We start from the raw sequence: 12,255 nt of genomic DNA on the forward strand, positions 1-12,255 counted from the left end.
GAGGAAAAACAACTGGGGCATCAAAGACCACGATACTCCCAGGCCGTCTGCCTTCTGTGGGTGGAGGTGGGGGCGGGTGGGCAGATTTCTTCAGGGTCTCTCACCTAGGAGGAGAACCGAGGGAACCGGGCCCTCACTGACTGCCTCTCTTGTTCCCACAGCCTGATGTTCACCAAGGTAAAGCTGGAGCAGGTGCTGAAAGGCCCGGAAGAAGCCCTCGTGACTTGCAGACAAATGCTGCGGCTGTGGCAGCGTCTGTACAGCTTCTCCCAGCTGGGGTGAGTGGCTGTCATTGTCCCTTGGCTGGCCAGAGCGGGGAGGGCATGGCTGGCAGGCAGTGGTTGCCAAGCAACAGTCCACAGCTGTGATGTCCAGTGGGATGGGGTGGTGAGGACGTTTGAATATGAGTGTGTGGAACTGATTGGTAATGTGGCCTCTACATTGCTGGTCTAATTTTAACCTCTTGACAATCCTCTATGAAGCACATAAAGACCCTATTTAGGAAGGTGAAGTTAAGAGGGGTGAAAAGGAAGAGCAGTCATCTTTGAGCACCTGGGCCAGGTGCTGGACTGGTTGCTTTATCTGAAATACATCAGCTGTTTACATCTTATACATCATCAGATTATATGGTCACACTTTGAGGAAATTGAGACTCGGAGACCTTAGAAAGCTTGCCAGTTACCTTGTAAGTGGTAGTGCCAGACTTGAACCCCAAGCTCCTGGAGCCCACTCTTGGGCCTGTCAGTTCTATCCTAGCTCCATTTGGAAGCTGGAAGACAAGGAGGAAGCAGGGCTCCTGAAGGACCATCCTCACCCCTGCCACTCTCCACTATCTGTTTCCTGATATAGTCCCCACCCTTGGCCCTGGTGTTTTCTGTGCCAAAGCAGAGGACCCTTGTCCTGGCCAAATCTGCAGAAAGTCTTTGTTCCAACCCATTGGTATGCCTGGGCTCAGCCTGTGCAGCCTGCAGGGGACAGGGAGCAGGGGGCAGGGGAGGTGCTCCAGTGGGTAGGAATCCTGTCTTTTCCTTGGTGCTTTTCATCCCCACCTGCATTGCTGGTCATGTCATTTCCCAAAGGCCTTTAAGGGACACACACTTTCTCCTGATAAATGCTTGCATTTAAATAAGGACTCTGGGCCCAGAAGGCTTTTGGAATCCCCACAGGATGAGCTGTCTGTCCAGCATTGGCCATCAGCAGTGTAAAAGTGCCTAGGGTAGGGTCAGCCTCTAGGCCTGGGAGATATCAGGGCTGAGCAGGACCACCTGGCAGAAGCTACCTGGAGCAGCTCTGGGGTAAGGGACTTTGCAGTGGGGTGATGTGAAGGTGACCTACCATCAAATCCCTCACACTCTGCTGCTCACTGGCTGGCAGCTCGGGCAGGGCCTCACCTGGGTGGCTGCTGCTTTAGAGGCATGCCCGGAGCTGGCTGTACCCCACCTCCAAGTCGCTAGGCTGAAGCTACCAGGTGCTCTTCCCAGGGGTTTACCTTGAGATTCATCTCTGGTTTGAGAGCTTGAAGGAGCCTGTTTAGTAGAAAGCCCCCTAGGCAGCTATCCTGGAGACCCTCCTGCCAGCCCACCACCACCTACAAGGCAGGCTCAGCCAGGCAGGCTACCCTGAGGCATATTGTTGGGTATAAGAGCTTTCTCAGGAAATGGGGAAGACTTACTTCTGAATCTAGGCCTACAGAACAGAGGCCAGGGCTGGTAAAGTCTAGTTTGAGGCGACTAAGGATCAAGGGCAGGATCCACAGCCTGAAGATGTGACCTGCCCACCCCCACCCCACCGCACCAGCCTGTTCTCTCCACTGTATTCTGATGTGCTCCTGCTGGGCTCACTGGCACGGTCCCAAACTGTCTTCTGCCTGGGCAAGCCCCACCACAACCCAAATCCACACCAGGGTCGATTCCAACCTAGAGCCTCAGGGCTTCCAGAGCTGTATGGAATCTTTACTGAGGAGTCTTGGCACAGTGGTTAAAGCACTAGACTGCGAACACAAAGGTTCATGTAAATTTTTCTATTAAAATTTACAGCATTGGAAATCCTAAGGGGCTGCTCTACTCCATCCTTTAGGATTGTTATGAGTCAGAATCAATACAACAGCAATGATATTTTTGTTGTTGGTGGTTTTAATTTTTGCGGAAGCAGACTACCACATCTTTCTCCTACGGGGCAGCTAGTGGATTTGAACCACCAACCTTGTAGTTAGCAGCTGCGCGTTTAACCACTGTGTCACTGGGTCTCCTTAGAAGCCCCAAATCCCCCTTCTAATGTTCTGGTCATTCCTCGGGCCCTGTCAGGTGCCCCCTTTCACGGAGCCTGCCATCAGCAGCCTCCAGGCCGCTTCAGCTCTGCCCTCTTTGCAAGGGTCTCTGCTAATTCCTCATCTCAGACTGTCTTGTTCCCTTGTCTGGCCTGTAAGGATCCTCAGGACAGGAATCATGGTGGAGTAGAACCAAATGGAAAAAGCACCCCCATGCCCCCTATGGGCTGTTTCTGGAACCCCGCCAGAGGCCCTTTCATGAAGGCCAGAGGGAAATAACATTGGGAAGTCTTATCTGCCATCCACTCCAGGCCTACTCTGTATTTACTCCTCATAGTAACTCTGTGAGATTGTCATGGCTGGCTCAATTTCAAGCTATGAGAACCAAGGATTAGAAAAGTTAAGCAGTTTTGCCTAGGGTCACATAGTTTAAAAGTAATGGCCCCACAATTTAAGCCTTGTGTCTCAGAAAATTGAAGAGCCTGCCAGGAATGGGAAGAAAATGGTGTCTTCGTTTCCTAGCATTGCCAGAACCAATGACTGCAAGCTGCATCACTCAAAACAACAGAAATGTACTGTCTCACAGTTGTGGAAGCTGAAAGTCTAAATTCAGCTTGTTGACCAGACTGTGCTGTATCTGTGGAGTCCAGATGATCGTTCCTAGGTCTCCTAGCTTCTGGCAACCCCAGCCATCCTGGACTTGTGACCTGGATCACGCCTGTCACTATATCCATCTTCATACAACCTGGCCCTCTTCCTTCTATGTCTCTGTGTCTCTTACCCTCATAAAGACATTAGGGCCCACCCTAATGACTTCATCTTAATTTAATTCATTGCATATGTAGCTAGGCTGTTTCCAAACCAGTCACATTCACAAGCATTGAGGTTAGGACTTCTGCATATCTTGTGGGGGAGGGACACAATAAAACTGTCTAACTTAAACTGATTGTAAATACTGATCACATCTAGAAATTACCTTCATAGCTACATCTAAACTTCTTGTTAAGTGCTGCCAAATCAGTTCTGACTCATTGCAACCCTGTATAGGAAGTCCTGGTGTGGTGCTGTGGGTTAATATGTTGTATTGCAAAGTTGGTTTGAACCACAAGGTTGGCAGTTCAAGCTCACCCGCCGCCCCTCAGTAACCCTATACAGAGTCACTGTGGGTTGGAACCAACTCAATGGTATTTAACAACAACAACGTAGGGTTTCAGAGGAGCAGATGGTGGGTTTGATCCTCCGACCTTCTGGTTCCCAGCACAGTGCTTATCCTATGCATTATAACTGGACCCTATAGCCTAACTAGTTGATACATAAAATGAGCCATCCCAGTGGTAGAGGAAGGGAACTGCTCTTGAACCACCGTGTTTATGTGGGTGGTTCCTTTAATGCCCACAAAGGTGGCTGTGCACCCTCAGGCCCAAGTTTAGACCAGTCTGAGCCTGGCTTAGGATGGCAAGGACACTACAGTCCTTGGCATTCTTTGTGGGACAATCATCTTGGCACATCTCTGATGCAGGACTTTGAACTGGTTCTTCCCAGTTCATTTATGGCCAACACAGTGAAACCGGAATGGACATGAATTTGTAAATGTGAGTGAACTGGAATGGGAAAGCTTGCAGGTCAACACCCTGATAGAAACTTAACCTCCCACTTAGAAAACAAGGACAGCATGCACATTGCTTAGCAACCAAATCTCTTTATCAGCAGAGTCAGAAGCAAAGGTGCCGCTCTCAAAGATGGCGCCCGACTATGAAGCTTTGAATGTGCACCACTCTCCAGGGTCCTGCCAATACTCCAGTGCTCATTCTACCTCTTCTAAGTAACTCATTCCAGGGCTTTCACCCATAATTTTTCTGTTCTATAGCTAACATTCCACTTCACCCAATTTTTAAATTTTGGGGTCTATTCTGATTTAACTTCATTGACTATGATTGAACTGGTTGGAGGCACTGCTCTGAAGGGAAAAAGCCTTCAGGCTCCAGGTTGACCCTGCCTTCTCCTTTTCTGCCTTGATTCTCCTTTAAACTTCCTCATCTAGCACAGTTCAGGGCCATGGGCATCCTTGGCAATGGGAAGGGGCTGTCTGGGGCTGCCCCGGAACAAACTATGCCACCTCTCTGAGCTGGTGGCTCCTTCCTGGCTCCCTGTATCTCCCACTCTGAGAAAAGGGGATGTCCCCAGCAATGTGGGAGCTACAGAGGTGGGATGAGATGGAATCACTGTCTTGTTTATCTGCTACTCCCGCTAACCCTTCTGGGGCCACCTTAACAGCTCAGCATAGAGGAACCTGTGGCAGAGTTGTGGCATCTGGGCCTTCTTTCCCTGATGGCTGAATCCACAGTGACCCAAGAGCAGAGAAGGGAGGCAGCTATGACAGGTGGTTTACCAGATACATGGGAAGTCCTCAGGCCAGGTTACAAAAGGTAGATAGGATTTAGATGGACCGCAGATAGTGAGGACATTCTTATGGGCAGCAGCATGAGCAAACATATAGGTTGGGAATGAAATGTGGGGGCTTTGGGGAATTGTGAAGACACTACTGGCCAACAGGCACAGTGTGGGCAGCCTGTGGTTGTGTGTGAGTGTGTATGTGTGTGTTAGGGAGGAACATAATGATGTTCGGGATGAGTCATAGTCTCAGATTCCAAACCCGAGCACCATCTGTCCTGCAGCTCTGGTGATCATGGCCCTTCCTAGTGATCCTGGGCCCAGAACTTCCCTGAGTGAAGCTCCCTTGCCCTCCCTGGCTGGCCAGCCCCAAGTGATGCCCCCTCCGTCTCACTGGGCCCTGGCCCTCCCTTGCCTTCCAGTGGCCTGGAGAAAGACGGCAGCTTCGGTGAGGGCCTCACGCTGAAGAAGCAGAGTGGCATGCACCTCACTCTACCTGATGCCCACGAGGCTGATTCTGGTAAGGCATATGCCCAGGAAACCTGCTCACATGGGCCACAGCCCCCCATCCTGACCTGAGGGCACTAGCAGGGCGTGTGGCATCTGAGGAGAGCCCTGCCCAGTGACCAGACCCCACTGCTGTCCCCTGGCAGGCACCCTGACACTGAGGAGCTGGCCTGGAGTGAGAAGTGGGGGGCTAGACCAAGCAACAGCAGGAGCCCTACCTCCTAGGGGTCAAAGAGAAGGGGAGACCATGGAAGGGTGGCTGTGGAGCGCAGAATTTGATTTTCCTTAAGTTAAAACTGGGGGTAAATTTACCTAATCTCAGTAAATTGAGTCAACTAAAAAAGAGTGAATTTAGCTTATCTTTACAACTTTTAATTAAGCTCAAAGCTGACTTTTCTTGGCAAAACTCACCCAGAAGCCCAAGGTATAAGAAATTCAAATGAGTTCAGGAACCAAAAATTGACATTTTTTTTAAAAAAGGAGCAATAACTAAGATTTTTAAAATTTAATTTAAATCTTTATTATTATTATTATTTTAAGCAAGACTAATAGTCAAAGGAGCTCTGGTAGCGTAGTGGTTACGAATCAGGCTGCTAACCTCAAGGTCGGCAGTTTGAAACTACCAGCTGTTCTGTGGGAGCAAGATGAGGCATTCTGCTCCCATAAAGATTTACAACCTCGGAAACCCTGTACAGGGTCACTATGAGTCAGAACGGACTCCATGGCACAGAACAACAATTAGTCATTGCTAGAAAGTGTAAATGGAGTCGTTTTAAATGGACTTGCTTATTGTTTTTCTCTTCATCCCACATGAGCCTTGCTATACCTTCATTGCCATGTGCTGGTGTTGATTACACAGGCAAACACGGCAGTCTGGTAACATGAGGAGCCTGCGTGTTAACATCTGCCAACGTAAAGATTGGCGGTTCGAGCCCACCCAGAAGCTCCATGGAGAAAAGCCTGGAGATCTGTTGTCATAAAGATTACAGTCAAGAAAACCCTATGGAGCACTTATCTTACAAACTAAAATCTTCAGGAGTTTGTCCTAAGGTCTCCTGAGTTTTCTGGAACCACTATTGCCTACCAGAATGATAGAAAGTGCTCTTGTTCCACCTGCTTGAGAATTGTGAATGTCAACAGCTTAGATACCTGAGTAGGGCCCAAGGCACACGAAACTGTTGTGAGGAGAAACTTCCAGGAGCACAGGGTCTGACCTGAGCTACTGCTCAAGAATCCTTCACAGTACAAGCGCAAATGGGCCTTTGCATATGTGGATCAGTGACGTACAAACTGGAGGAAGCCCAGCAAAAGAAAGAGGAGACGAGGCAGCCATCACTTCAGCACCCAGCTGTGATAAATGGTCTTTGATTTTTCTGTGCCCATATATATACATATATATATATATTTTTTTTTTTTTACAAAAACGTGACCCAACTCTTTTGTAACCAGCCTTTTTCACGTAATCGTATAATAGGAGCATTTTTCCACGTCAGTATTAATGTTTATATCGTAATGACTACATGGTGGTGGTGGTGGTAGTTATGTGCCGTGGAGTCAGTTCCAACTCACAGCAACCCTGCGTAGGGTTTCCCAGGCTGTAAATCTTGGTCTTGTACAGCTATACCCTTGTTGTTGTTTTAATTAATCTCTGTAGTTAGACATGGAGGTGTCTTTTCTTCCCCCGGTGTTGCAGGCAGCCATATAGTGAGCGTCTTTGGCAACATTTACAATGTTTTCCTTAGTGAGAGATCCCTGGAAGTGGGACTTCTCTGTGATAGCCCCTCAGAAAGCACCTCTCTCCAGCTGTGTATGAGGCGCTGGGGCAGGGAATCCTGCCGAAGAGTCTGGGTACCACTTTGCAGTGACCAGGCAATTTGCCCTGCCTCTTCCCGTGGAGCTTGATGCTGCTCAAACCACCTCCTCCCTCTTACTCTGCAGGCTCTCAACGGGCATCGTCCATCGCAGCCTCCCGACTGGAGGAGGCCATGTCAGAGCTGACCATGCCCAGCTCAGTCCTGAAGCAAGGACCCATGCAGCTGTGGACCACACTGGAACAGATCTGGCTGCAGGCTGGTGAGTGCCTCTGGCCCTGGGAACAATCACCTGTCCACTTGCAGGCTCTCAGAGCCTTGTCTTGTCCTAGGGGGCTGTGAGGGTCCCTGACTAGGTTCACCTGGGCAACAGAGTGAGTACTCATGGGAACAGAGACCTGGCGCTCCAGTTCCAGCAAGTTACTCTGTCATTCTGGGTCTCAGTTTCCTCACCCACCAGATGGGGACATCTTCACCAGTCCACCTCGGCCAGATCTTGTGGCAGCAAATACACATGTGAGAGGACTTGGGCTCATGAAAAAGCCACTTGGGTGGATAGGCTTACTCTTATACCCAGGTCCCTTCCCTACTTCTCACCCATCTTCTCCCAAGTAGAACTACAAACCCAGAGAGCTCAGGAAATAACTAAAGAAGAGGTGGGGGGGTGGGGTTGGCAAAGGAAGTGGGGTCTGGTGGCAGAGTTCATTAAGGGCAGAGGACCCGTGACAGTTGTGTTGGTATTTGGTGGGGTGACTCATTGGTGGCTGTCTTTTCAGATCACTCATTGGCACTGTTGCCACTGTGGAGTATGATGGTTAGTAAGTGTTGGGAAGGCAGGTTCCAGCTCATCTCCAGCCAGACCCAGTCTCTCTGGGGCCTTGGGTTCCATCCTGTCAGGGTAGAATGAGCTAGGGCGGTGTGTTAACGCTGTGATGACCCCCACAGGAAGTGTGTGCTAAGTAGTGCTGGCCTTCTGTGGCCATGTCCCCTGCCACTGTGGTGATTACAGTGGTTGTGTGCTCCACAGACACCTAACTGGGGTGGGGTGGGGTTGCTGACAGAAGGCAGTGTTTGAAAACTGAACCTGACAGGTGTGGTAACAGTGAAAAGGGAGAGAGACATGGGCAGATATGATAAGTACCTGAATGAATGAAAATGGCAGCGGTGGAGGAATGAAGAGAAAGGTCATAGAATAAGGGGAATCCTAAAACTGCCACCAGGCAAACATGCCCAAGTGACACCCTTGTGTTTCATTGCTGTCCATTCCCTCAGGGGACATGGAGAAGAGACAGGAAATAGAGAGTCACTTCCTGGGATATGGAGACTTGACAAGGCAGAGTCAGAGCATGCTTGTTGACTGAACACTAATGTTTCCAACGAAGCATGTTAATAATGTACAGATTGCCCAGTTAGCATATGATAGTCATTCAGGATTCAAGGGATGTGTGGGGCAGCACTCGATAGTCAGCTTGCTACATCTTAAGAAGAAAGGAATGTTGAAAAATCCAGAGGAATAACATAAGGTTCCCTGTAATCTAAGACATGGAGCCATGAAGGTTCTCGATGGGGCAGACTGGTGCCAGTATCCACGTGTACCTGGAATAGAAAGATGACCCCATACGAGAGAGTCCCCACTCCAGGGAATGTGGCTGCATCAGTTATGAAGTGATGCAATCCCAGAGCTCTCAAGGCCTGCTGTTTTTACATCTATCTGCCTTGGTTACTACAATCAACAGTTGAAAGTGTTTCTGTTCCTCAGATATGCTGCAGTATGTCAGGGATGCTAGTATGTTCTGATCAGCTCCAAGAAAGGTGATGGGCCTCCTTGGAGCCATGGGAATACCGATATAAACACATGCCATTCAGTAGTTTGAATTTAGCCTTTCTTCTGGAGATGTTATCCTACATGTAATTCCACCAATGAGCACTCAGTGAGAACAGAATCCGAATGCTTTGAATATGATGCCAAGTAAGGATTTGGCAGTGTCGTGTTAGGATGTAGGTTTGGGAGCATGCAGCAATAGACACTATCTCTCTCTCTCCTGTTAACAATTCAGAGATGACAGTCTTTGCTGATGCTAGCTTTGCTCCTTCCGTGATTTGGCTCAGTTATCCCCAGGATATCACTCTCATCCATGTGGTCTAGCATGGCTCACCACATTCACATTCCAAAGTATAAGATAAACTAGGAAAAGAGGAAGAAGGGAGAAGGGCACAGTCCATCCCTATAAGGTCATATCCTAAAATTTGTCTGTACCATTTCCCTCATGATCCATTGGCCAGAACTGAGTCACATGGCAAACATCACTGCAAAGGATTCTGGGAAATGTCATTTTTTTCAGATCCATATGTTCTAGTGGAGTCCCTGGGGTGGCGTAAACAATTAACATATGAGGCTGCTGAAGGAAAAGTTGGAGGTCCAAGTCTCCTCAGAGGCACCTTGGAAGGAAGGCCTGCTGATCTTCCAAAAGATCAGCCTTTGGAAACCTTATAGAACACAGTTGCTCTCTGATAACACAAGTCACGATGAGTTAGAGATAAGTCGACAGCAACTCAGTTTTTAGGTTTTGTTCACATGTCCACTAAAAATTAAGGGATCTGTCAGTTTAGAAGACAGGAAGAATAGCTTCGGTAGCCAGCTGCCACAGCCAGGAAGTGGGGTGAGAAGGTGCCTGGGTCTCTCATTCCGGGCGTGGGAAGAGTCTGGAGCAGTGTGCAAACTCTGTCCCCCACCTCTACTGAGCATCTGCCAGGAGCTGGTCACCAGGACAGTGCCCTCTCCTTAAACTTACTCTCACCTAACCCAGTCTGGAAGGTTGTTCCCAGCACCCACACTCCCAGCCACCCCTGCCTAATGATTCTACCAGCTACAGCAAGTTTGCAGGAAAGGGAAAAGCTCCCTCTATCATTCTGGAATGAGCTCATCTCTCTGGTTTGGGTTAAGATAAATTGTGTCTCGGGCTGTTTCAGCAGTTTAGTTCTATCCTAAAGCCACTCTTTGGTTGGGAAATGTCACATCCTTCCTTTCCCCACTCTCATCCTCCCCTCCTCCCACTTCAGTCCTCTCCCGTTCCACTAAGGATGAGAAGCCTCACAGGCTCTCTGCTTCCCAGAGACCACTTCAGAAGTGCTGCCCCTTTGGCAGAGGGGCTGTGTGTCCATAAAGACACTGAGATCCTGAGTGTCCCAAGGTGCTTTCCAGAGGAGCAGGATGCCCCCAATGTGCCAAAGAGAGGAGATGGCCCAAGGGCTCATCACCCAGCTGTCTCTGGTTGGGCGAAGCTGGTCTGAGTCTTAGCTCTCAAATGCCCCATTCATACTAGTGTACACAAACACACACCCCACCCCACCTCCACCCCCTGCCCAACCCCCACCAATGTGGGGAAACTGGGAGAACAAGGATGGGATAGCCAGAGCTGTCCATATTGTTATATGGACATAGTTAGGGACATATTAATTATACAATTGTAGTCAGTGAAGAAAAACTAGTTTACTCTTGACCCTGCACTCTCCTCTACACTTTGTGCCCCTCTTGCTGCTTGTCTTTTCCTAGCCTCCTTCACTCTCCCCTCTTTTCCCAGGCCCCCACCCATCTCTTCCCGTATCTTCCTCTTCCCTTGTTCTGCCTTTATCTTCTCCCCTCCCTTTCTGGCCGTCATCCCCTCCTCCCATCTTCCTGAATCTCAGGACAGGAAGTCAGGATCCTAGGCCCAGACTGCCTGTAACTCTCTAAGGACTTTCGGCAAATTTTGTATCTTCTCTGAACCCCTGGTCTACCTTGGAGGGTGGGAGTTCTGGAACCAGCCTGCAGAATCCTTTAGACCTGTGGAGACTCAGTCATTTTCCTGGTCTTTGTTGCAGCTCCCTTTCCCCACCCCCAGTATTCTTGTGTGCCATGGAGTCAGTTACAACTCATAGGGTTTCCAAGAGTGGCTGGTGAACTTGAACCACTGACCTTGCAATTCAAACCAACTTTGCCGTCCAGCGCATTAACCCACAGCACCACGCCAGGACTCCCTCCCACCTTTGTGGCTGCTATTGTTAAGTGCCATCAAGCTGGTTCCGACCCATAGTGACCGTGCATAGGGTTTTTAGGGAGCAGCTGGTAAGCGTGAACTGCTGACCTGGCGATTCAGACGACTTTGCAGTCCAGCGCATTAACCCACAGCGTCATACCAGGACTCCCATACCTCTATCTAATTCTGATGTCATACGCTTTGAGGGGGTCTGATCTTGGGAAGGGATGTTTGTTTCCTTTCTTGGGCCGTTTTGTTGTTTCCCTTGAAGGTCAAGGTTTGTGTCAGGTTGTGTTTAGAACCTAACCTTATTTCCGTCCAGCCCCATGGGCCTCTGTTCTAGTCCTGAAGACCCCCTCTCCTCTCTGAGGTCCTGGGAGGGTGTCTCTGGGGATCATGCCTCACCTGGAGAGGCCCCTGCTAGAGTTAAGGGTAGCCTTAGGGTCTCCCTCCCTCTGCTCAGCCTGAGGGCAAGCCTGGAGTTTGAAGTGGGGGTGGGGGAGGTCACTTTGGCAGGAAGACTGGGCTTGGCTCTGCTGCCTCAGAATAAAAGACTAGAAGGGACTCACAAAGCTCTGGGGAACAGATGTTTTCCATTTGTAGACTGCAGCGAGAAAGGCAGACCTAGCAACTCCACTGGGAGGAGAAGGGCACTGTGAAGAGAAGAGGGGGGAGAGACAAAGAAAATGGGTGAGGGGCACACAGGCCAGAGAAGAGGTGGGCAGGGAGGAAGATGAGAGGTGAAAACAAGTGGAGAGAAGGAAAAGAAGCTGAGGGAAGGGGGCGGTGGGGATGGTTTGACAGTACCTAGTCCCTAGGTTGATGACAACCGCAAGGAAAATACAAGGAAAATCTGTGAGCACTGATGTAGGCAGGCAGGCAGGGTGTGATAGCAGGGCCCTGCAGCCAGGCCAGGCGGTGGGTGGGCAGGGTGCCACAGCCTCCTGCTTCAACTGCAGCTGTCTGGGGAGCATCATGTTTGGTAAAATGGGTCCGAGGGTGACTGCCCAGGGATGCAAGCTAAGAGGAAGGTGCTCCCCACAGCCCCAGACCACATGGTGAGGAAGCCCCTCAGAGCCCAGTAGTCCGGCCTGTTTTTCAGGGCATGTTCTCTGTGGTATTTGGGCCAGCCCGGCAAGTCCAGGGTCTTGAAAGCCCCAGGGCCCAAGGCAGGAGAGAGCTGGTGTCATTGAAATCTGTTGATGTGAAGGCACTGCAGAAGACTCTCCAGGGAGGGACCAGGGCCACCTCAGGAGGCAGGTGG

General features: G+C 49.9%; 1 protein-coding gene across 2 annotated transcripts in view; it reads left to right on the top strand.

Annotated features, from left to right (window-relative positions):
• The window catches only part of TTC7A (tetratricopeptide repeat domain 7A), a 149,831-nt gene that overhangs the window by 124,170 nt on the left and 13,406 nt on the right, over positions 1–12,255 (top strand). For both annotated transcript variants that reach the window (XM_006839425.1, XM_006839426.1), the window contains 3 exons: positions 162–278; positions 5,080–5,177; positions 7,103–7,237. In XM_006839425.1, coding sequence (XP_006839488.1) covers positions 162–278; positions 5,080–5,177; positions 7,103–7,237 — 350 coding nt within the window. The remainder of the gene's footprint in view (positions 1–161; positions 279–5,079; positions 5,178–7,102; positions 7,238–12,255) is intronic.

Source organism: Chrysochloris asiatica, unplaced genomic scaffold (assembly GCF_000296735.1).
Source record: "Chrysochloris asiatica unplaced genomic scaffold, ChrAsi1.0 scaffold00024, whole genome shotgun sequence".
Lineage (NCBI taxonomy): Eukaryota > Metazoa > Chordata > Mammalia > Afrosoricida > Chrysochloridae > Chrysochloris > Chrysochloris asiatica.